At 37.4% G+C, this 25,851-nt stretch overlaps 2 protein-coding genes across 4 annotated transcripts in view; one reads left to right on the top strand and one right to left on the bottom strand.

Moving 5' to 3' along the window:
* Nucleotides 1-8,316, bottom strand: part of FGD6 (FYVE, RhoGEF and PH domain containing 6) — a 112,802-nt gene extending 104,486 nt beyond the window's left edge. The window contains exons 1-2 of the mRNA XM_080811426.1: nt 8,275-8,316; nt 543-2,943 (exon numbers count right to left, since the gene is read on the bottom strand). Coding sequence (XP_080667552.1) covers nt 543-2,943; nt 8,275-8,290 — 2,417 coding nt within the window. The 5' untranslated portion in view covers nt 8,291-8,316. The remainder of the gene's footprint in view (nt 1-542; nt 2,944-8,274) is intronic.
* A 503-nt stretch (nt 8,317-8,819) lies between these two features.
* Nucleotides 8,820-25,851, top strand: part of VEZT (vezatin, adherens junctions transmembrane protein) — a 67,431-nt gene continuing 50,399 nt past the window's right edge. For all 3 annotated transcript variants that reach the window (XM_080811425.1, XM_080811424.1, XM_080811423.1), the window contains exon 1: nt 8,820-8,946. In XM_080811425.1, the coding sequence (XP_080667551.1) occupies nt 8,911-8,946 (36 nt within the window). In that variant the 5' untranslated portion in view covers nt 8,820-8,910. The remainder of the gene's footprint in view (nt 8,947-25,851) is intronic.

The following is a 25,851-nucleotide window of genomic DNA, read 5'->3' as shown; positions in this document are numbered from 1 at the left end:
CACAAATTCCTTTTTCTTTTCTTTCTTTCTTTTTTTTTTTTTTAAAGTAGGTTCCACACCCAGCATAGAGCCCAGTGTGCGGTTCAAACTCATGACACGGAGATTAAGACCTGAGCTGCAATCGAGTCAGACGCTCAACTGACTGAGCCACCCAGGCACCCCCAAACTGCACACATTTCTTACACCTAACAAATAAACGTCACTGAACTGGCCAATTTCCTCCCCTAGATTCCTGCTATTCCTACTACATTGGTGCTTTGGAGGCCTGCAACCTTGTTGTTCTAGGTCTCCTTTGTACTATCTACACTACCACTGGTTCAAATTCTTTGAATCAGCTACCAAAATAAGTCAGCTACTTCAAGCCTGCATTGAAAATACCCATACTGACTATGATAAAACACTGCAGTTTGAAATAATTTAATATGTGCTTAACTAAACCACTCTCTCACCAAGTGATCTCCCCCCATCTCACAGGGTTCTTGGGAGGTTAATTTCAGTGATAAATGCAAAAGCACAGTGTCCATCTGGCACCTAAGTGTTACCTGGAATGCTGATGTCTGGGTCCAAGTTGCAACTGGCCATCTGGAGCTTCATATGGCTCTTCTACCTCGTACACATTTGCATCAGTGTCCTCCATGCTTCTGGAATTCTGCCATTCTAACTCGGGAGTTTTCCCTATGGCCATTATAAATGGCAAGTTCTCATACTCTGGTATTTCCTCATAATGGCGTATATTTTCATACTCTGGGGCACAGCCACTTGTGACAGATTTGCAAGGCGCCTGAGATAATGACTCCCTGGAGAGTATTTGGTCATCCAGAGACTCAGCTCGTGGTCCATTAGCTGCACTGGTCTGGCCCCGAGACTTCTTCCTCTTCTTTTGGGATTCCAAGCTGTAGTTATCTGCAGAATATGCCTTGATGGGTTTACTTCTCTTCTCTTCTACCAACATGCCATGCCAATCACTTTCAATTCCTTTCTTCTCCCCACCTGAGAGGCTGCCTGCAGTTGTGTCTCCAAGCTGGCTATTCTTGGACCAAAATTTCTGGAAGTCACTCTTCATGAAGCAGATGGACAGTTTCATGTTCAGCAACTTCTTTAAAGAGTTTTTCTTCTGAGTGTCTTTGCAAGGCTTAGTGCACCTTTCCGCATCCATGGCAGATAATGATTTTGCTCGAGGCTTAGTTATGGCAGTTGAAAGCTCACTATTTGATGATGTAGTGACAGACTTTAAGGATTCTGGGTTCCCTGAAAAGGGTAAAATAGGATGAGGTAATTTCCACACTGGTTTTTCTGAAGCCCGTTTAGGCATATCAAAGGAGGATGACATACTGAGGTTTTGGGCACACAAATGCTGAAGGTGATTTCTTTCTAGACCTTTCTCTGAATTATTTTCTTCATTTGAGGGATAAGAACTTTTCTCCACAATCTCCTCTGAGGCAGCCTTTTTAAGCACTCCTGCAGCAGGCAAGCTGTGTCTCTGAGGTTTTTTGGGGACAATCCTTGAGGAATTTTCACCTTTTATTGTAGATTCCTTTTGTATTTGAGGGGCAGACACTCCCACATTGCAGGTAGTAGGCAAATGTTCATTGCAGGTTAATCTGAGCTGCTTTGGCAGACTCATAGATAAAGTACTGCACCTTATAAAACTGATCCCTTTGTCCACAGCAAGTGACATACTAGAACTATCTACTGTCTTGCTGTCAGAACTTAAATTAGAATCTGTTTCCATTTTCTCAAAGGAAGATGTTTCAGGACACACAGCTTTCTGTGGACTGACTAAATTTTGTCTGTCACCACTGGAGTCCACATTCAATTCACTTTTATTTCCTGGCTTCACTTTGTCCACCTGTTCCTGGTTACACAAAACATTCTGATGAAGAACACTGATTTTACTGTTTTCCAAACCAGCTTCTAAAAGACAAGAAGAGTTACCATCTAAATTTTCTGGTTCTTCAGTACTTTCACTAGGAACATCTACATACTTTTGACGTAACAGACGAGCAGCCCGTGTCTTTCTGGGCTTGGGGGTTGGAAATTTGGGGGTATGTGGTACTAAGTGAATTTCTAAGGGACCAAGGTCTTTGACTTCTGATTTCTTACTAACTCCATCTGAAGATAGAAAAGTACTCCTTTTACCATTTTCCAGAGCTTCTTGTTCGGATGAATGAAAGCAAGTATTGCTTTTATCACTGCTATGCTGATAAGTTTCATCACTAGGAAGCTGTAGGTGGCAATGGCGATGATCAGGAACTTTTTCAAAGCTGGACGGGGAAGGTGACAAATCTGCAAACTCAATTCTGAATTGTCTGTTGGAATTATAGCCATCATTAATTTCTGGGCTGTCTGCGGATCTGTGCTTCGGTAGGGAAATAAAAGGTGATGTTCGTTGTGTTAAAACATCTTTGAGCTTCTCTTCTAGGATGTTTGCCTTTAAAACGACTTCACTCTGGCTCTTGACATTCTCAACATTAGAATCACATTTACTCCTTGTTTTTATGGCTGAAGAGGACTCCTCAATTTTACTATATTCCAAGTTTTCATGCATTTCCAGGGTCTCTAAGACAAGTTGCTTTACACACAAATTCTCTCTATTCCCAAGTTTATGGATACACTGAGAACTGCAGGAACACATTGGTAAAATACAATCACTGCTCTGATGCCCTACATTTTTACAGTTAGAATTGTCGGCATTTTCAGGTAATTCCTGTTTGTGCTCTTCCAGGTTCACAATGATTTTCCTTGATGGTGACTGCCCAATGTCTCTAACAGGTGAGCCCTTCAGAACTTTTGGTTTCGGGGCTATTGCTGGTTTGGTTTTCTTTGTTGACGGTGGAATACTAGAAATCACAATATCGGGTTTGGGTGCAACAGGAGGTGGAGCTGGCTTATTATTTGCTACCACAAACTTTGGCTTAGGGGCCACTGGTGGCTTCTTAATCTCTAGAAAGGAAAAAATAATAATATGATGCTAAAAAACAAAGAAAAAACCCCAAAGCAAAAGATGATAAATAATTAAATTTGATAACATTTTTACTTTTTTTGATAATATGGTGAGCTTGCATTTTACTAGCTAGATTACATTAATTAAAGAGTCAACATTACTCCTGAAAATTCCTTAAATTGACCTTCAATTCCAATATACAAAGCTCTGGGTAGAGTGTACATTTCTTAGCAAGTCCAATACAGTTTTTCTTCTAATTCTGGAACAGACTACCATATCTTCAGTGGACACTAAATGAAATCATTGGTATAGTAGAATAAAGTAGTACTTCAGTTCATCTGCTGAGCGCTGAATGAATTTGCCTCAGTTATATAGAAATGAAACCCTTTAACATTATGTATCAATAAGTAGTGGTATTCTTCTACCTCAGTGATATACCATAGAGTTGTCTAAGTGCTTTTTCTTAAGAATCTACCTCACTAGAACCCCAAAACTATCTTAAAAAGGAATACAGAAATCAGAAATTTTCCAAACTTACAAACAAAACTAGTTCCTCTACATTATTTGATTCATTGTGAATCAAATAATATTATTTGATTCATCTCTGTATGGGGAATGTTATTGGGAATTTTCATTATAATCCCTCACAGAGCTTTATTTTAAAAAAAAAAATCATGTGTATAGGTTCAACTCCATGTCTGATCAGTCAGAGTTTCTGGGCATACAGCCTGGACATGTGTATTTCTTTTAAGTTCCACAGGTGAATATACTGTGTTCCCTTTATTAATAAGCACTCTTCCAGAGCATTTCAAAGACAATTTCTATTGTATCAATCCTTTCCTAACATTATATAAAAAGCACTTAACAAACACCGATTTTTCTTAAATAAACACCCATTACACTATGTTAGTTTTGTACAGACCTGGTCCTAGCCTAAAGTCACCTAACAAACGCCTCATACAAAAGACCTATAAGATGAAGATTATATAGAGCTCAAACATCTGTTTTTTGTTTTTTTTTTTCCAGTTCTTTTAAGTTTTTCTACCTATACTATCACTATCACCTAGTCACATTTCCCCAAGGACACCTGAAGTAAAAATACTTTATTTTATCTTACACTCTTACACTTCATGTTTGTTCTTCAACAGGATTTAAAGCTTAATAAAAACTTAATTTACTGGAAAAAAAAAACAATTATTTCAAAATATCTTTTGGACATTAAGTATTTGAATGTACAGAGGCTTTATACTTCATTTACTGATGATTTTTTTTTCAACAAAGGAAATTTCAACAAAAGTCACAACACTTGGGAAGGTATTAGAGGAAAGTTGGGGGGTGGGGGAGGGTAGGGTGTTCTATTTCCTTTTACCAACCATTTTCCCAAGCCAAGGTCACATGATAACACATGCTTTCTCATTCAATTCCTGGGTGTAATGCCCTGATAAAAATAATAAAATACTTCCAAAATAATTTAATATAAATTCCCAAAGCTATACAATTTCAGTTAGCTATTCAATAAGCATGTTATTATTTTTGTTTAAGTAAAAAAAAATTGTAAAACCATTCAAAGGCTGAAGAAAAACCTTGCTATCATAGTCTATTAAATTAAACTCCTGACCTATTAAGTCTTAAGACAAAGTATGAATGCCCAAGGCCTTTTCCAAACCTCCCACCCTACCCCAGATAATGAAACCTGACAAGCTGTCATGTTGACTTCCGTAACCATTCTTAAAACATCCTACCTCTGGGATTTTTGAAGGAATAATAAAAAAAAAACAAACTCTGTTTTGCAAGATGGAAAGAGTTCTGGAGATTGATTGCAAGGCAACTTGAGGGTCTTTAACACTACTGAACTATACACTTAAAAATGGCAAAGATGGTAAATTTATGTGTATTTTCCGTAACTAAAAAATACCCCAAAACAAAAACCCAGTCTCATCAAATTAATCTTTTACTTTCTGAATCTTAGTGTATTGTCAAAAGCCATTTAACCAATCAATTTTTGCGTTTTAGTTATACTGTTTTTTAATCTTTGGTACCAGTTTTACTCTTCTTTAAATGTGTTTTATGAGTTCTCTTCCAAGAGCCGTAAATCCTCACCCTTAGTGTTGCAGAAATTCAAGTAACTATATATGAGCCGTGGTTGATTCCCAACAAATATAGCACAGCATTATATACCTAACATTCAACACATACTCATTTAATTAAATAAATAACTGTGAACTTCAGCCTGCTACTCTTAAACTGTGTATTGGAAGTAGCAGATAACATAACTCAAAGATCTGGTTGCCTCAGTTTCCTTGTAGATGAGGATGTGGAACAGATCTCTAAATCCTATATGATTCTGAGATTATAACTTATGTGATCCTTGCTTCAGGTGAATCCTTATATTCTTTAGTCCCTTTTCTCCATGTGATTTTTCTTCAGAATAATTTTGTCAGTCTTCACCACTAGAAGGCAAGCAGGAGAAGAGGCATTTTAACACATTGCTCTATTCTCAATGCTGAAAACAGGGCCTGGGAATAGACAAAGCTGCCACATATACATACTCTTTAATATGCCTCAGTAACAGGAAATATCTTTTTAAAAAAATCGGTATCCATTTAAATGTAGAACAATATTTTGAAAAGTTAGCAGGAATCAGCTTCAGTAGGATTACTGAATAAGTTTTTAATTATTAGTAGGAGCAAGTGTTTAAGTCACAGGTACAACAATATCCAAAATCCTTTCTTAGTAGTAGAGTCGTAGTAGTAGTAGTATTTAGTGACTCTATTTTGAAAGAAACACAACTCAAAAAATAAAAAACCATTATATTACAGCCTGTTTCTATGTCACTCTTGAAATAAGTGCATGATGTTTGGAAATGCACCCAAGAACTTTGGATTTTAATACTGTATTAACATTTAGACCCAAAAGCTGTAGAGCAAAGCAGCAAATCTTTTTATTTACACAGCTGTTTGGCTCCAGGGGAAAATAAGGTAAGAAAGTAAAGCACTGGTACCATTTTACTATTACAAACATACTCGTCATCTGTTACACACAGAGGGCTGTGGTTCACGTGCACACTTTCTTAGCTACTGGATCAGCCAAAAGGCAAAATACAGGCATTAATGAGGCTGTATCTGTTTTAAAGGATACAAAATATACACTGATGATCTCTTTTCCTTTTCACAAACTGACTAGAATAATTTTAAAATCTCTATTATGGGACTACTCATTCACAGATGCAGAAAAACAAAGCAAGCTCTCCTTCAGGATACATGTAACGCCAAGATGTCCTACAACATTTTTTTTTTTCTATTATCTATCTTATTTTTTTAAATTAAGCCAACATCCCAAATACTATAGATTAGATTCAACATAAACAAACATCCCCTCCCCCAATTGCAAATAATATTCCTAAAGTTTTAAAGAATTTTATTATTGTACAAAAAAAGCATCATAACGAGCTTGTAAGAATGATGACCACATAATTTTGTAAGAAAGGAGTGGAAATAAAACCCCAGTTTTCTTCCATATTCTCCATTTAGACATGAGAAAGAATTATAAAAAAATCTCAACAGATGGGTGAACAAAAAGGTAGTTAATGCTTCTCAGCAAGCCAGGCTAAAAACCAACTAACTCAGCTAAACACAGGAAGTGTTCCTCTTTTAAACACCACAAAAATGTCTGTGGATTTCTTTAATTGTAAAGTTGATAAAATATAAAAATAGCTTGCATTATTCTACGGTAAGTCAAATGAAAGCATCATAAACTTCTAGACCGAACCCTAGATCAGATTCACACATCTAAATGTCAACTTAAATGTTCCTGTACCTGTTCATTATAAACTGTTAGGGCTAGAATCGAAAATGATACATTTAAGATATGAATATTTTAAATGTGTTTGACACTTGGAAGGAGGGGAAAGCTAAAATGGCTGGAAAGATTTTTAAATATCCAACCACTTAAAATTTTAATTAACTGGATTGGGTCAGTAATAAAGAAAAATTGAATGGTGAGGCACAGAAATTTAAGATGAAAATAGTTCACCTCAAGTAAGTAGAAAGTCTCCCCTTAGTAAGGAAAAGAGAGTTTAACTTCCATAGTATATGATAACATATCTCCTCTACATACATGTAACATTAAAAAGGAAACATCCACAACATCTTCAGAAATATTTCATTCCTTGCTTTCTTATTCATGTTGGCTAACTTCTTGCCTTGTTAGTTGTAATCTGATTACATCTAGCAATGCAACGCTCCAATATATCTGTTTTAGAAATAATACAAATCAGAACATTTAGAGTGCTGTTTGACAGCTTCAAGTTGCAGGAATTTAAAACAAATGCCAAGAAAAGCAAAGAAAGTTTAATTGTGCTTAAGTGCTGATTCTAGAAGTAAGTTTGAGGGGAAGCCTTACATCGTTTTACTCTAAAATTTCTAATGAAAGTGTTTTTCTTTCGACATGGCCAAAAAACACATAGAAAAAACCCACAATACTCAATATATTACTAAGTTCTGGTTTAAAAATTAACCTGTGGTCTTATAAAGTGATTTTAATAGTAATCTGCAATGACTTAACTAATTATTTTCGGAAAATAAGAACTGTTTCTTAAGATTGTTTAGAAATACTACGTTGAGAATTGCTCAAACTCCACACAAAGGTAAATTACAGGCTTTGTCATTTGGAGGTAGAGAAAGGACTATGGAAGGCAGACAGAAAATAAGGGTTCGTTTACACTAACCAGGTAGAAAGAGAAAAAAATCCATAAAAACTGGGTGAAGAGGAGCAAAAAATTGCCATCGACAATTCTACTCCTCTGCTTCTCAGATAACAGAGGGAAAACCACCAGGGCTGGAGTCACAATGTCTAAAGTTCTCCAGCTAGTAAAGGTCAGGGTTTCCAGTAGAGACTAGGTTCAAAGCGACTCAGCATAGTGGCTGAGTTCAACCGTCCGGGAACACTGCCCTTCCTAGAATAACTGATTTCTTAACATGGGAACCTAAACTACTTTCACACGCAAATGCGAAGTCCCCCAAACTTTAGGAGGGACGAGCAAATGTCTCCCTCTTCACATTCCGTGATTCACCTGGCGCAAAGAGCTCCCAACACGGGTGTCCGTTTAAAGGGAGGTCCCAAGAGACACACAATTTCCAACCAGCCCCTCTCCGCAGGAAGGGACGAGAAAATCCGGCAGCACAAGCCGTCCGCTCCGCATTTGCACAGCCCTCGGGAAAGGTAGGAGGAACACCGTTAACCCACCCGTGAGGAGAAAGTTGCTCCAGAGCCCAAGACTAGCAGCGCTCCCTCCAAACTTTCCAGCGGCAGCGCGAGCGCCGTTCACTTACCCGCGGCAGAAGTCATGATTCCCCGTGCAGCTCGCTTCCCCGCTCGCCCCCCTCAGTCCATGCTCCTCTTATAGTCCATTGTTTCGAGAGTTTGAGCAGAAGAGAAGAGCCTCCGCAGCGCCCGCATTCCGTCCCGCTGCCCAGCGGCGCTACCCGAGCGCCGCACAAAGGACGCGACCGGCTTCAGGGACCCGGCGGCGCTCCCGGGCGCGAGCCGCAGGCGGCGGGCGGCGGGCGGGCGGGCACGAGCGCCACCCAGCAGAGCTCTGAGAGGACGGCCAGGCGCGGGCACGAGCAGGGCTCCCCGCCGGCGCGTGCGCCTCTCCTGCTCCAAAAAAAAAAAAAAAAATCAGTGCTTCAGGCGCCCCCTGCTAGTCGCGGCCGTAAAAGGCGGACAAAAGCTCCAGGCTCCTCCAATCAGTGGGCTCGAGCTTCCGCCCGCTCCGGCCCCTCCCGCCCACACACTCATGCTCTGTTCCAATAAGTGGTCCTGAAAAGGGGGCGTGAACTGCGAGGCATTCTGGGAGTTGTAGTTTTCTGAACAGAAGGGACCGTTCTGTAGCAGAAGCCGGGGTGCTGCCTGTTCTCCCGCCTTCATTTCCCATCGTGCTGAGGCGGGTGGCATGGCGGAGAAGGATGACACCAGAGTTTGACGAAGAGGTGGTTTTTGAGGTAAGGGGAAAATGGCGGTGGGTGTGGATTGCCTTTGTTTGAGAAGGTCAAGGGGGAAGGCGAAGGGCCGATCCCGGGAGAAGGGATCGGGTGACGCTCTTACCAGCCTGGGTCACCGAATCTCGGCGATTTCGGGGCCTAGTGTTGGTAGCCTCCTGACAGGTGTAGCCCCGGGCACCCTCGCCGCAGCAGTCTCCGCCTCAGGCCCGCCCAGAATTCTCAGCTGGGGCCCGGGTTGCTAGGCCGGTGGACCGGAGCCCTGCCTGTTCCTTCCCGGGAGATGGATATGCCGCGGGGCTACTGCGCCCGGGTGGGGCAGGGCCCAGTCGTGCATTTTGGATACTCCTCAGTACAGCTTAGCCTCCCCTTTATCATCCTCGATTTTTTGGGTCAGTATTCAGAAGTGGCTCAGGTCACTGTTCACGATCGAGGCGTGGTCCTCCTAACGAAGGCAGCAGGTGCCAGTTTTCTAACACGTTTGAAAATCTGTATGGGGACCTACTGAGAGTGATTAGGACCGAGCCATCTCAACATCTAGGTTCAATTCTTTTGTCCTTTGCTGTTGCGCTAGGTGTAGCCAGTTCTGACTCGAGGCTCTGGGTGTGAGTGCTTTTGTGTGGGACTATTTTAAGACGTTCTCTGCCATCTTGAATGGGAGGAAGAAAAAAAAAAAAAAAGCAGGCGAGTGTTTTGTTGCCGTTTATCTATCCGATACAGGTGAAAGCTCACACGCAGTGTAGACATATTGCATATATGTATGCTTTATGTTCACTCATCCAACCAGATTTTAAGGAATTTTTAAAAAGAAATGGCTTATTCCATACACTGGGAAAGCTAGCCATTAAAGAGTGCAGAATGATAAATGTTGAAATATGTATTAACTGTTAGTGGAGGATTGATGTGGAAACCGCACTCTGTTCGTGTGGTCTCAGAGAAGCTACACCCAGAAAATTATATTGGAAGTACATCTTAACTATGAATCGGATTAGAACGAATGGAGAAAATGCATTCCCGGGAGAGAGAACTGAGCATGCCAAGGTTAGGCGGTGTGAAGGTACCTGGAGCGGATTTTTTCAGAGGCATGAGCGTGGAGGGTCGCTATATAAAGTGGTTTGATGTGGCTAGAATGTAGAAGTAGTGGAAGATGAGGTCATTTTACCAAAATGAAGAGTCTGGATTCGAGGAGCTCATTTGGGAAGACAAGTGTCTGAATTTTGGAAATGAGAGAAGAAATAATGGAATGATGGCTTGGACAGGTAATTCTTAGAATTACAGGTAAAATCAAGGAAACGGTTACATATTGAAGGTGGGAGCTGAAGGAGACAAAAATCTAGGTTGCTCAGATTTCTAGGGTAAAGAAAGCCAGGCGGATGTTTTTTTTTTTTTACCCTATTTTTTCTTAGATTTCTGAATATAATAGTAATGCTGAAAAAAAACATTTCGTTGTAGAAAATAAACCATTAAATTAAAATCATCCTTTATCCTACCAATCAATGATGGCTGCCATTAACATTATAATATTATGTGTTCTTACAGACTTTTTTAAAAGCAAGTGTGTGTTTAGCATGTGATATTTTTTAAAGCAAAAGGTATCATACCATGTAGAATTTTGTATGTATTTTTCATTTAAAATTTTCATGAGTCTTTATTCATTACTCTTTGAAAACATTATTGATAACATAATATTCCAGCATATGTGTGTATTTTAATATAACCATTTTCCCATTATGGACAATTATATTGTTTCAAAATACCATTGTAATAACACTGATATGATTCCATCTTTAACTGCAACTATGATTTTTCATTAGAATAATTTCTAGAAGTGAAACTTGTGGGTCAAAAGGATATGACAATTTTTTTAAGACTTATTTAAAAAGGTTATACTAACTTACATTTCCATTAGGAATAAGAATATCAATTTCACCAAATCCTCAGCAATGGCTTTTTTAGTTTCTTTTAATCTTTGCTAATTTGACAAGGAAAAAATATCATTCCATTGTTCTAATTCATATTTTGTGCCTTTATTGGAACCATTATTATTTCTTGCTTTGCATGTTCTTTTTGTGTATTTTGTTCATTTTCCTCTTAGATGCTAGCTTCTTTTTTTTTTTAATTTTTTCTTTGATGAAGTTGGGGGCACTATGCAGAGGGAGAGACAGAGAATCTTAGGCAAGCGCCACTGCCAGTGTGGAGCCTGAAGCCTGAAGCCAAGAGAGCTCAATCTACCACCCTGAAATCATGACCTGAGCCCAGATCAAGAGTTACAACACTTAAGCAACTGAACCATCCAGGCACCCCTGGATGCCAGCTTCTTTTTTTTTTTTTTTAATATTTTATTTATTTGTTTAACAGAGATCACAAGTAGGCAGAGAGGCAGAGAGAGAGGAGGAAGCATGCTCCCCGCTGAGCAGAGAGCCCGATGCAGGGCTCGATCCCAGAACCCTGAGATCATGACCCGAGCCGAAGGCAGAGGCTTTAACCCACTGAGCCACCCAGGCGCCCCTGGATGCCAGCTTCTTAAAAATTAATTTGTCGGGGCACGTGGATGGCTCAGTCAGTTAAGCATCTGACTCTTGGTTTTAGCTGGGATCATGATCTTGCAGTTATGGGTCGAGCCCCATTTCCAACTCAGTGTAGAGTCTGCTTCAGGTTCTCATTTCCTCTCTGTGCTCATTCGCTCACTCACGCTCTCTCTCTCAAACAAATAAATAAAATATTTCTTTATTGATTTGCAAAAACAAAAAAATTGATTTGCATGAGTTCTTCATGTGTTAACCTTATTACACTTGTAGAAAATCGTTTCCAGTTTGCTGTTTATTTGCTTTTTATCATATGATCTTTATTGAGGGATAATATTCATGAGAAGAGTGTACAAATCATTAATGTGCAGATTGACAAATTTTAACATGTTGAATACACCCATGTAACCAATAGCCAAATCAAGAAACGACATCATGGAGCACCCCAGAAGCTAGCTACTTCTTATTTCCTTATTTCCGCTTGCCCACCTCAGAGAAAACCATTATTCGGACTTGTAATAACTAACTTAGTTTTGTCTCCACTGTGCAATTCCATTTGTATATGCTCTTTTTTGGCTGACATTTTTTGCTCTCTGGTTTTGTTAGGTTCATCCGTATTGTCATGTGAGCATTTTTTATTTCTCCATAGTATTTCCTGTGAATGTATGACAAGTTTTCAATCTGTTCTACGGTTCATGGTTTGGGTAGTTTCCCATTTGGGACTATTATGAATAGTGCTGCTTAGAATATATGTTTTGTTGAACGTGTTTCCGTTGAGTATATACTTAGAAGTAAAATTACTGAGTCATAGGAGATACACATATTCACCTTTTGTAGATTTTGTCAAATACTATTCCAACCCAGCGGTACCAGTTTATACTCCTCTACCAGCAGTATATAAGAGATCTGGTTGCACTACATCCTTACCAACACTTGCTAATGTTAGTCTTTCTTGTTAGCCTTCTGGTCTGTCCTCTTGCCTTTAATTTGCATTTTCCTGATAAAGAAATTGAGAGTCTTTTTATATGCTTATTGCCATTGTAAATCCACTTTTGTAAAGCCAGTTTATGTTTTTTGTATATTTTTCAATTGGGCTATCTCGTTTACTGATTTGAAGGAGTTTTTTACATATATTGGACGCGAGTCTTTGGATATATGTATCTCAATTATCTCAGAATATAAGTGGCACTCTCTTAATAGTGTCTTTTTTTTTTTTAAGATTTTATTTGACAGACAGAGATCACAAGTAGACAGAGACCCACAGAGAGAGAGGAAGGGAAGCAGGCTCCCTGCTGAGCAGGTGGGGGGGGCTCAATCCCAGGACCCTGAGATCATGATGCCAGCCGCCAGCCGAAGGCAGAGGCTTTAACCCACTGAGCTACCCAGGCACCCCTTAATGGTGTCTTTTAATGAACAGAAGCTCTTAACTCTTATAACACAATTAAACTTTTTTCTTTTGTGGTTAGTGCTTTTAAAGAAATATTTGCCTACTTTAAGATTAGACAGATATTTTCTCTAAAATCTTTATTTTACCTTTTGCCTTTAGATTTGTCATCCATCTGAACTGATTTTTATATGGTCAAGTAAAGATCAAGTGAAGATTAAATAAAGATCAACATTATTTTTTTTCCCTGAATGGATGTCCCATTAACTCGTATTTACTCAGCAGGTGATTCTTTCTCCCACTGAACTACCTACCGTGTTGCTTTTGTAATAGATCAGGATACCTTGAATGTGTGGCTTTATTTCTGGATACTCTCTTTTCCATTGGTCAATTTTATCATTCTTGTGCCATAACACATTATTTTAATCACTATAACTTTATAATGGGTTTTAGTGTCTGGTAGGAACAACCTTTCTGCTTTATTTTCCTTCAGGGTTGTTTTGTCTATTTTTGGTCCTTTGCATTTCCAAATGAATTTTAGAAACAGCCTGTCAGTTTCAGTTGAAAAAGAACCTACTGAGATTCTGACTGCGATTGCTTTGAATCTATAGGTTGATTTGGAGAGACTCACCTGGTCTTTACAATACTGAATCTTTTAATCCATGAATTCTTTTACTGCTCACCTTTAAATGAGTCAGTTTCTCATCTCTGTGTTCTAGAAATGATTTTACAAACAGGGAATGCAGGGAACAAAAATAATTTTCCTTCTGCCCTTGTGAGTTCTTGACTAAGACCCCGATACTAAAAGATATATTAACAAGAAAAAAAAAAACAAGTTTGTTAACATGTATACCTCATGTATACATGGGAGATACTATTAAAAACTAGAGCTAGATAGTATTTAAGCAGTAAAAACAGATTTTAATCCCAACTATCACAATAGGAGAAAAGAGACCTTAGTGTAGAACCAAGCTCAGTTGCAAATATAGCACTGGCAAGTGGGAATTTCGTTTCTAAGAGGAGACCCTGGAGTTTGAGGGGTTTTGGTTAAGCTGACCTAAGAGGATTCTTGCTGAAGACAGGCCAGGGGATGTTGGGACATCAACCTGGGAGGGTAGTGGAAGATGAGGAACCCAGTATCTATCAAGCTGAATCTGAGAACACATGATCACAATCATAAGCAACAACATAAGAATCAGGAGACCATCACCACAGCTGCCTCTCAGTAACCCACAAAGCTGGTGCAGTGGGACTGTAACTCAGAATCTATCCACTGTCTCTACTATAATTGCCTCTGCATTACCAGAAAGCCAGTAACACATATCGGGAGGAAGGGAGGGAAGGAGGAGAGAAGAAAGGAAGAAAATGAAGGAAGGAAGAGAAAAAGAAAAAGCCCAGTATATATCTAGCACTCGAGCTGCAAAATAATTTGGGAAATCGTACCTTTAGCTTTCCTGTCTCTTTAACATAAGAGGCACACTATAAAGAAGGAAGATAGAATGGAGGTTGAACAAACTTAGTTTATCATAACCATCATAGGACCTAACGTCTCTTCCCCTAAGAAAATTTGACTGGATATATTTGGTGTATTTGTTTTAATACTGTTATTATAATGACTTTCAGAGTCAGAAATCAGACTCATTTATGTCTTAAGACTTACTCAAAATGTCATATGCTACCTTAACATTAAAATTTAAAATTTTAAGTCAACCATAGTTTTGGAAAATATTCCAAATACATTCTTTCCCTACTTAAAACTCTTTTTTAAGTGTCTTGATTTGATATGAACTTAATACCAATTTCCTGGAGTATTAATCAGCCTACTATCTTTTCTTATAATTTTGGTCCAGAGGTCAATTTGAGTTGTGATAGTCTGGGTGAGCTAGCGGTACACTGAAAGACAGTGTTGTAGAGGAATTAAGAAAGGAAAGGAAGAGTGAGACTCCCAGGTATGGGTCCCAGTCCTTGCCTGAGAATCTGACTGCCTTCATTTTATCAGCGCTAGATTCCATATATTTATTCAATGTTAATTTAATTATCTTGGAGCCCAACTACCCCAGGGGGCTCCAGTGAAAAGGACAGTGTAACCTCAGACTTGGACCTTGCAGGCTGAACAAAGTTTAGAAAATTATGAACAGCATATCTAACACGGGTACTAAATAAATAAATATTAAAATACCAGTATCATCATTTTATTCCATAATGTTACCTTTAAGATTTTTTTTTTTTAAGATTTTATTTATTTGCCAGAGAGAGAGAGAGAGAACACACAAGCAGGCAGAGAGGCAGGCAGAGGCAGCGAGAGAAGCAGGCTCCCTGCGGAGCAAGGAACCCGATGCGGGACTCAATCCCAGGACCCTGGGATCATGACCTGAGCCAAAGGCAGCGGCTTAACCAACTGAGCCACCCAGGCGTCCCACCTTTAAGATGTTTTGAGAGTAGGAAATCTCTACTGACCTTAGGCAGGTATTAAAAAGTTCTGATGTTGCCCCTTTGTAGCTTTCATATCTTTTCATTATAAATTAATTGCAGAAACTTTGAGTCATTCATCCTATTCTGAATCCTTCCACTCCCAGAGAGAAGAGTACCTGAAAATAACTTTTTTATCTGAAGGACAAATATTTCTACCTCTTTGCATTATTTGTAGTGCCTCTAAACCATTTCTTTGTAATTCCCTATAGGGCTACACAGTTAGCCTGAAGGGACCCTTTATTCTTTCACATTCCTGTCAGTAGTGACCTTACTATCTGTAGTTGAACTCTTTCTGGTGTTTGTTGAGATTTATTCTCTTTTCCTTTGTTAATGACTCGAAAGCTAAATTTTGCCCCTCTTATATGGATCTCTTTCCCTCCTTCATACTTTTTAGTAAAGTATTAAATGTTAACTCTTTGTTGGGACTATGTTCAGGTTTAGCTCCCCCGTCCCAATCCCCACACTAAATCAACCAGATAAATGTGAGATGGCTCTCACACAGTCTTGCACATTTAAAAGTAAATTTAAAAAATCCTCTCTTACTCAGGGCTCCCGGGTAGCTTGGTTGAGCGTCCAGATCTTGATTTCTGTTCAGGTTATCATCTCAGAGTTGTGGGATTGAGCCCTGCTTTGGGCTCTATGCTGAGCCTGGAACCTGCTTAGGGTTTTCTCCCTGACCTTCACTTGTGTTTGCTCTCTCTCTCTCTCTCTCTTCAAAAAAAAAAAAAAAAAAAATCCTCTCTTGAGAGATTCTCCTATCTTTATATTATTTTTATATATTTTTATTTTTTTTTAATTTTTTTAAAAAATTTTAATTCCAGTATCCTTTATATTTTTAAAGGTTGTTATACATCTCTAAAAAAGTTAAGGCATTTTTGTAAGTATCATTTGTGGATTCTTTTCTCCTTGCATTATTGATTTGACTAGTGGAAGTAAATTGTTTTTTTCTGTGAATATATACATTGACAGTATTTGCTATTTTGATAATGGAGTTGCTTTCTGGAATAATTATAAAATTTAAGGTATTATATCATTTTATTTTCACTTAAAATGTATCTTCAGTTTTCTGTAGTACATAAAGCTCTCCGCAGTTGCATTATATAAAATACTATGCTACTGAATAGATTGGAGGCATAGCAAAATTCATGCTTTTATCTGTAGTAGAAAGAATACTTATTAATGGAGTTATTAAATTAGAACCCTATTGACATAAAAGATTAACCAGTAAGGCCAAAGCTAGATTATTACCAGATGTACAATAATAAGTTTATTTCACTTGAATTATAAAAATTATTCTTGGGGAATAAGTCTTTGATTTTTTTCTTTATGCGTCATGTTGTTTCTTCGATTTTGGCTTCTTCACATAGCCTCAGAGCTCTGATAAGGATTTTAACATTTAAAAAAATAAAATAGGGGGCACCTGGGTGGCTCAGTGGTTAAAGCCCCTGCCTTCGGCTCAGGTCATGATCCCAGGGTCCTGGGATGGACCCCTGTGTTGGGCTCTCTGCTCAGTGGGGAGCCTGCTTCCTCCTCTCTCTCTCTCTGTCTGCTTCTCCGCCGACTTGTGATCTCTGTCTGTCAAATAAATGAATAAAATCTTTAAAAAAATAAAAAATATAAAAAATAAAATAAAACCAATGAAACAAAAAGATTTGGGGCAAAAAAAAAAAAGACTTTAACATTTTTAAAAAATATATAAACATTCCAAAAGGTAGTAAGTAGGTCTCTCTCTTTTTTACTTATATCTGTTGAATTTATGCAACTTTCTTTATCTCAAGTTATGATATACAGTGCTTAAATTATTTTTATGGTTGTCTTGGTATAATTATATTAAAGGCTTTCATTTTTTTTAAGTTTTGAATTTAATCTCTATACCCGGTGTGGGGCTTGAACTCACAACCCGAGATCAAGAGTTGTATTTTCTTCCAACTGAGCCAGCCAGGTGCCCCAAAGGCTTTCATTTTTTAAAAGTGTTGGGAAAAGAGGACTAGACTAGTAGTCAGGAGAATGACATTAATTAGCAAGGATATCTTGAATGAATCATTTTTTTTCTAAAATTTGTCCTATTTATTATAAAGGGGTTAACCAGATCATGCTTCAGTATTAAATTTTTCTCAAATCTCGTAAGTTGAATAAATGAGAGCCTTTACAGTCTTCCATTAATTAAGAAATACAGGAAGAGGGGCGCCTGGGTGGCTCAGCGGGTTAAAGCCTCTGCCTTCAGCTCAGGTCATGACCTCAGGGTCCTGGGATCGAGCCCTGCATCAGGCTCTCTGCTCGGCAGGGAGCCTGCTTCCTCCTCTCTCTCTGCCTGCCTCTGCCTGCTTGTGATCTCTGTCAAATAAATAAAATCTTTAAAAAAAAAAAGAAATACAGGAAGAAATTCTGCCCATTTCCAGTCTTTTTTTAGATCGAAACCCTTACTTAATTTTAGTTTTCCTGGTTCTGTACCATTGTTGCCTAAGTTCCCAAAGTTGGGATTCTGCTGATTAATCCATACCATTTAATCTCATATCTCTTTAACCTTTATTATTAAAGTGTCCTGTCCTTTTTTTTTTTTTTTTTTTACTTTTCCTTACAGATTCTCCCTTTCTGATGAAAGGACAGAATGCATCATTTTGAAGTAAAATCTCTCCTTTATCTCTTAAAGGAACCACAAAATCTTTCTCCACTCTTTTTATTATTATCATTTGAGATGAGGAGAAAGGAGAATAAGGTTGGACATGATCTAGTAATTTCCAGACCTCATGTTAATGTCTATTGCATGCTCTTCTCACAACAACATATTGCCAGTGTTTGACCTGGTTCTAATTTTTTTTTCCGAAGTAGTTAAAAATGAGTTTTACTTCTGCCCTGCATTCAGTAAGTGGCCCATTATATGACAGTTGATTAACCAGATATTGGATGATATAAGGGTAGTGTCAGAACTAGAGAACACTCAACCAACCATTGCTGTCTTCCTTTCCCTTAGTTAAGACCAAGTTACTGTGACTTTTTATATTCAGTTGAGCGTGTGAGCTGTGGAAGTCAATTTTCTCCCTTTGCATCTCTTCAGCTTTCTTTTGATGGTTATGTTTTGTCTTGGACTAAATACTATTGTTCTGAAGTACACTTGTGCTTTTGTGTAGAAAAAAATGTAGTTACTCTTTTTAAAACTTTTTGTTGTGTATAACATTTCATGTAAGATTAATTGAATAGGATGCATTTTGATTGGAAAATTTTAGAAGCCTGCAGCCGGGAAAATTTATGAGTATATGTTTTACCTGCTGCTAGTGTAAAAATATTTTAAAGTAAAGACAAGTTTTAAGTAATATTTTTAAAAGCATTTAAAAAACCCTATTTTTTCTGTTACTTCTGCAGTCACTGAGTAATACCGAGTGGCAATGAAGAAATTATGTTGAGGTTTTTTCAAAGAGCTGCTTCTGATAGGAAAATGCTTAGTAATGATGAAGACACACCCTCCAGTTCAGTGGCCATTTTGTAGTGTAGCTCTTCTGGAGAAACAAGTGGGAACCATCAAAGAAAGAAGTGTATGGATCAAAAGAATATGGGCAAAAGGCAATAAATTTTTCATCTAGGCCAACTGGAGAAATTTTAACTATGCTGCCTGTGAGTAGTAGTTTATTTAATAAGTAGGACCAATTTTTATGGATGCTTTTTGCTTACTTAATCTTCTTGATTTCTGTGATTAGATTTTGCTTTGTTCGTATTGAGGAACAATTAAATTAATGCTTGGATTCAAGGCTTTGGGTGTAGTAACTTAGAAGTTATGTTGAAATGTGTCAACTCCAAAAAGTATTCCCTGTTATTTCATAATTAATCTTGCAAGGTACTTTTTTATGATATTATCTGTCCAAGGTTTAAGATTGGGGATGGGGGAGGCAGTGAGTTGTTATTTTCAAATTATACTTTCTGATTGTATACTGATGTAAAGATAAGTGAGAAGTCTGTAGAAATTCAGTATATTGGCAATATAATTAATAGTAATGGGGAAATTTTTTTTGTAGGGTTTGTTAATTATGACAGTTTTAGCTCTTTAAAACTAAAAGGGTCTTCATTAAAAATAGAAAAAATAGCTACCTTGTGTAATTTGGTAATGACAGTCTTCCTCATCAGCTTATTTTGTGGTGTTCTGCAGTTAGCCTGGAAGAAATAAGGGAATCAGCAATTGACAACAGGAGTTCCTCCTTTTTCATCAGATTTTCCCAGGAAATTGCTGTTCTATATGTGATAATTACATTTAGACCTATAGCTTTAAATTATATTCAAAGATAAAAGAATCAAAATATTTTTAATCACTAATAATCATTTCCAGGCTAATATTCTCCATCAAATGCCCTTAATTACAGATATCTTTTCCTTAAAGATTTTGTTTTGAATAAAAGATCTTTTAGAGATGCCTTTGACATGGCAGAAACTTCTAAAAATATTTGACTTAACATTATAGTACTTTCTCTTCTGAAGAAATTAAAAATGGATACAAATTTTTAAAGAAAATTACACATAAGTAATTTGATGAATTCTTTTAATGAGGGAATGGAAACAAAGGCTTCTAGGTAAGCACAGGTTTATTATAAGTTGAGGTGTCCATTAACAAAGTCACTTTTCCATTATACAATTTCATGTCTTTGTGCCAGTGCCTCCTGCCTCCTACCACCTTCTATTAGTAGCTAACTGCCTTTTCCTATTGCTTCTTGTGTTTAATATAGAGTTGCAGAGATCAAATGACATCTGACAATAGGTAGCATTTTATCAGACCTAATAGTATGGCTTTGATGTAGTACTGATATTTTAAATAACTGTGTAATAGTTGACTAGATCATTAATTTTGATACAGGAAAGAACACAGGATCATTCTAGTCATTTGCTAAACTAACAGTTCAACACCTTTTAAACAGGCCTTATGCTGGGCACCTTTTTCCACACAAATAACACATGAATATATTCTTATTATAAAAAAGTCAAATAATACAGGGAAAGCATCAGCTGTCCCTTAATCCTCCTTTTCTTCCCCTGTTCCTCTTTTCTTCCCAGAAGTAATCACTGATCACTGTAACCAGTTTTATTCCAGATCATTTAGAGTGTGATTTATTCATATATACATATATGCAAATATATGCATAATACCATAGGAATGTATCCTTTGACTTTTTAATAATGTAAATGGGGTTCTTCAATGGCTATAGTAGTCAATATTCTTATATGTACATTTAAGCATTCTTTTGTAATTATATCCATAAAATAGCTAGTAGAATTGCTAGGTCAATGGATATATTTATATTTTTATAGATATACTCCCACTTATAGTGTACAAAGTATCTTTTTCCTCATACCCTTGCCAACACTGAACATGATCAAATTTAACTGTTGCCAACTACCAGATTAAAATTATATATTTGTTTGAATTTGCACTTCTTCTATCAAGGATAAAGTCTAATATGTTTTTGTTTGTATTCTTCCATTTGTATTTTTTATTCTTTGAACTGCTTCTTTCTGTCCTTTGCCCATATTTTCAGTTTTTACTATTTTTTTGTTGGATTATACAGTCTTAGTGTAAATTAAAGGAATCAGTATTGCCATATGTTGGCCATATTTTCTTTCTAGTGTCGTAAGAGGTATGTTTTTTTGGTTTTTTTTTTTTTTAAGATTTTATTTATTTATTTATTTATTTGACAGAGAGAGGGAGATTACAAGTAGGCAGAGAGACAAACGGGGGGGGGGGAGGGAAACAGGCCCCCTTCCGGGCAGAGAGCCCAATGCGGAGCTTGATCCCAGGACCCTGAGATCATGACCTGAGTCGAAGGCAGAGGCTTAACCCACTGAGCCACCCAGGCACCTCATAAGAGTTGTTTTAAAAACCCAGTGATCTGGACTTGAAAGTAACTTGTAAGAATCAAGTACTATTGTTTTTATAGTCCCGAGATTCTTTGCAGCCAGTTTTAAGGTTGTGTAATCTGAGGTAAATACATATGAATTATAGCTCATCTGAAGAGGAGAGATTGAAAATAAATATTATCAGGAGAGTTATGATGTATTGAATTTTCTAACTTCATCTGTTAGATAATTTTAAAATTAACAAGTCCAGTTTCTGGTCAAAAAAAAAAAACTATGCAAAGTACTATATTCGACTGAGTTAATGAATTTATTCTACATTGTTTATAGTGAATAAATAACAGCTTTGGTTCTATTGGTCACTTGTATTTTCAAATCCTGGCTCTAACATTTACTATTTCTGCGACCTTGGCCAAGTTACTTGGTCTCTATATGTCTTATTTTCCTCTTATCTTAAATGAGCTCTGCCTCATAAAGTTGTTACAAAGATGAAATGAGTTAGTACATATAAATGCTTAGAAATGTGCCTGGCACAGTGTAGATACCCAGTAAATGGTGCTGCATTGTTGCTGTTGTTTGGGGAGAAATTATTAGAGAGTGAATCAACCAAACAGATGTGAACTGATACTGACCATTCTCTTGTGAGAAAAAAGTGCATCGCAGTATTATCAAACAGAATTAGCCGCCGAGTACTGACATCTCCAGACTGGAGGTAAACACTGCTGTAACCTAAGAAATGGGCTGATAGAGCAGGTCAAAGACAATTTCCAGACTCCCACTACTTATGGCCCCCAAAGCCTGTGGAAAACTGCAGCGCTGGAATACTTGCTTAATTGTGTTTGTGTGATCTTGATCATATCGACTCTGTCACCCTTGGTGACTAGATTTCTAAATTGGTAATCTGTTACCTGTTGACTATTTTTCTTTGCCTTCATACTTGAAAATTTTCCTTTGGTTTCTGCCTGAATTATTCCCAATTGTTACTTTATTAACTCTTGGCTAATAAAAACAGGACTCTCTTAAGGATAGTAAACAGAAAAATCATGGAGCCCGGAGATCATACAATTCTCTGACAACTTGGAGTTGCCACTCTCCAAGATATATTCACAGAAGGGGGGAAAAACCGAGATATGTGTTTCCAGATTCAAGTGACTATAGTTCTATGAAACCGAAATCCACCAGTGAAAGGGGAATAATTTGAGATGAGGACAACCTGAAGAGAGGAAAAAAAATATGACTGAATTAATAATTGTACCATGCAGGACCAGCATTTTGGACTTTACAGAATATAAAATCTGGTATGGCAGTCATTTCTTGATCTGTTGGCTTTCCATACCTGAATATTAAAACAAGTATTTTAAAATAATAAGGGCACCTGGCTGGATCAGTTGGTAGAGCATGCAACTCTTGATTTCAGGGTCATGAGTTCAAGCCCCACATTAGGCATGGAGCTTAATTTTAAAAAGAAAAAAAAAAAAAAAGACAAACAAGAAAAGACTTGGTTCTTCTCTTTTTTTTCTCAAAGAGAATTTTGTGTTATTAAGGGTGTAGGCTTTGGACTCAACATCGGCTACCTTTACATTCTTGCTGGGTGATCTTAGACAAGTTATTTAATTTCTGTATGCCCTAATTTCCTTCTAAAATTGGAGGAGTAGTAATAATTTGTCTTTAGAAGTTTGTTGTTAGGAGTAAATAAGGTATTATAAAACATCCTTAAGGCCTGCCATATAAGCAACCCAAGAAATGTTAACTGTCTTTACTCTTACTCTTACTATTTTCCAGCTTTGGCTAGATGCTTTTCTAAAATATTGGCCTCTCTGAGGGCCCTCTTATCTTCTCTGTATTATCTCTAGCTCATCTTATCATCTCGTTATGATTCTATACCTGTACATTACCCTGTGGGTTTGCCACCATACCTATTTGCTAAAAGCTCAGATCTGTGCATTCAAACTAGGGCAATTTCCTGATCTCCAGACATTTTAGGTCTAAGTTATTCATGTTTGAGTATATCACAGGCTCTCTCTTCAGAATTTTGTTCTGCCGCTATTTTATATTTAAGTAAATAACATCACCTAATTGTCCAAACCAGAAATCTAGGTAGGAGTCATCTTGGCCCCCTCCCTTGCCAGCCACTTTCAAGCATAAAATGGTACTAACCAAATTTGGAGAGAAGGTATTCACAAACTAATGAATGTTGGTTATGTTTTGGGAAAGGGAGTAGAGGTGAAGGGTAGGATGAAGATACTTTTTATATCTTTTTTGTTTTTTGAAATTTTATTTAAAAATAGCAAAACACCAACTGCAAAATTAGGCAGTTGAACTTAATTTCCTTTTATAGTATAAGAAAAAAAGTTTATATCTTTTTCTTGACTATTCCCAGTGAGAAGTTAATGGCAGAAAATTCCTGTAATTTATTACCAGACATATAGTAGGTACTCAATAAATATTTGATTAATGATAAGCGAGCAGGTGATGAATGCCATGTGTTTCCCCTTTTCTAGCTAAGTGATTTTTCCAGTGAATGCTGTTTGCACTCAGTCAATGGGATCTAGAAGACAGAGCAGATAGTTGGTAAGAAACCAGAATCATAATTTGACCAATAGTTACTGTAGACTACAAAGTGCTTTTCTAAGAGTGTAGAGCTCTGTGAACCACTCCTTCTGAGAAAGAGAAGGAGAGAGTCCATAGGGTGCATCAGAGTTAGTGTGAAAAGAGCATCTACGGTTCTGTGGGCTGTTCCTTAGCCTGATGCAGGTGCTTGGTTGTGAGCCTATAACACTGACAGGGATGTGCCTGTAACCAAAGGAAATCACTTTTGATGGCTGGTTAAAAAAATTTTTTTTAAGGTTTTATTTATTTATTTGACAGAGAGAGATCACAAGTAGGCAGAGAGGCAGGCAGAGAGAGAGCGGGGGAAGCAGGTTCCCTGCTGAGCAGAGAGCCCGATGTGATGCAGGGCTCAATCCCAGGACCCTGAGATCATGACCTGAGCCGAAGGCAGAAGCTTAACCCACTGAGCCACCCAGGCGCCCCTGGTTAAAATTTTAATGTATAAATTTGGATGTAGTTATTTTGAAGATAACTCATTTCACTCTTAGAATGCCTGTTGAGGTTTAGATTACAAGTCATGGAAAAATAGCTAATTTCCCATTTTGGTTTTTGCCTTTTTAATCTATCATTCTCCCAGAATAAAAAGTAAGGAAAAGAGCTGCTGGGCTACTTATTTCTTGTGAAATTTTTCAGTCTGATTACTTATGCTCTAAAATAAGTTTTTTCAACCTCAGCACTATTGACAGTTTGAGCTGACAAAGTCGGGGTTTCTCCTGTGCATTATAGGATGTTACATAGCATCCCTAACCTCTGCCCACTATATGCCAGTACCATTCCTCCCCTCCTCAGATATAACAACCAAAAATGTCTTAAGACCTTGAAGTTGGAGGATGGGGGCGAAATCTACTTTGAGGACTTCTGCTCTGTAGGAACATACTGTTTGGTTTTGGTTTTGGTTTTTTGTTTTTAACTGTCTTAATGCTGTTTTTAAAACATGGTCCAAAAGTCACATAATTGAGAATTGCTTATTCCTCAAACTTTTCATTAGTCAGTGGAAAGTGAATATGAATGATTGACATTGAAAGGTAATTATTCATTTATTTGTATCTCCACTGAGACTGGTAACTTGAAATCTTATTGCTAGATGATATCTTTGACATTTGTTACACTTGGTGGTAGTATTGAGTGACCTGGTCATTGTTGCAGAAAATTTGCCAATGCAAATATTTGCCCAATAGTATATGAACACTTTTTATGAATACATAAAGTATTATGTGCATGTGTTATAGTATGTTAGTTGGTGCTGGTATGGTTTCATTTAAAGATATAACTAAATTAACATTTGCTTTTTGTTATATTCTCTTTCAGTAGACATTAGAAGCTCTACTACCATTATATGGAAGTCTGAAAAGACACAGATGTTCTGTTCTAAAATTTAATAAGCTTATCTTTTCGCCACAGTAAAAGAATAAGTTGAATTTTCTCAATTTTACATTTTTTTGCATGTTACTTTCTTAAATCATTTATACCAGATTCTAGGAAAACTTGACATCTGATTATTTATTTATTTATCTATTTGTTTAAATTCGAGTAAGTTAACATATAGTGTTGTATTGGTTTCAGGAGTAAAATTTAGTGATTAATCACTTACCTATAACACGCAGTGCTCATCACAAATGCCCTCCTTAATGCCCATGATGAATTTAGCCCATCTCCCTACCCACCACACCACCAGCAACCTTCCCTTTGTTTTCTGTAATTAAAAGTGACTAATGGTTTGCCTCCTTCTGTTTTTTCTTATTTTATTTCTCCTTCCCTTCCCCTATGTTCATTCACCTGTTTTATTTCTTAAATTCCACATATGAGTGAAATCTTAGGGTATTTGTCCTTCTCTGACTGACCAGTTTTCCTTAGCATAATACCTTCTAGTTCTATCCATGTCACTGCAAATGACACGATTTCGTTCTTTTTGATGGCCAAGTAATATTCCATTGTATATATACACCATATCTTGTTTATGCGTTCATTAGTCAATGGATAGTTGGGCTCTTTCCGTAATTTGGCTGTTGTTGATAGCACTGCTATAAACATTGGAGTGCATGTGCTCCTTTGGATGAGCATTTTTGTATCCTTAGGATAAATACC

The sequence above is a fragment of the Martes martes genome (genome assembly GCF_963455335.1).
Source record: "Martes martes genome assembly, chromosome: 8".
NCBI lineage: Eukaryota > Metazoa > Chordata > Mammalia > Carnivora > Mustelidae > Martes > Martes martes.
Note: the sequence above shows the minus strand (reverse complement) of the source record. Positions and strands in the feature narration are given on the sequence as shown.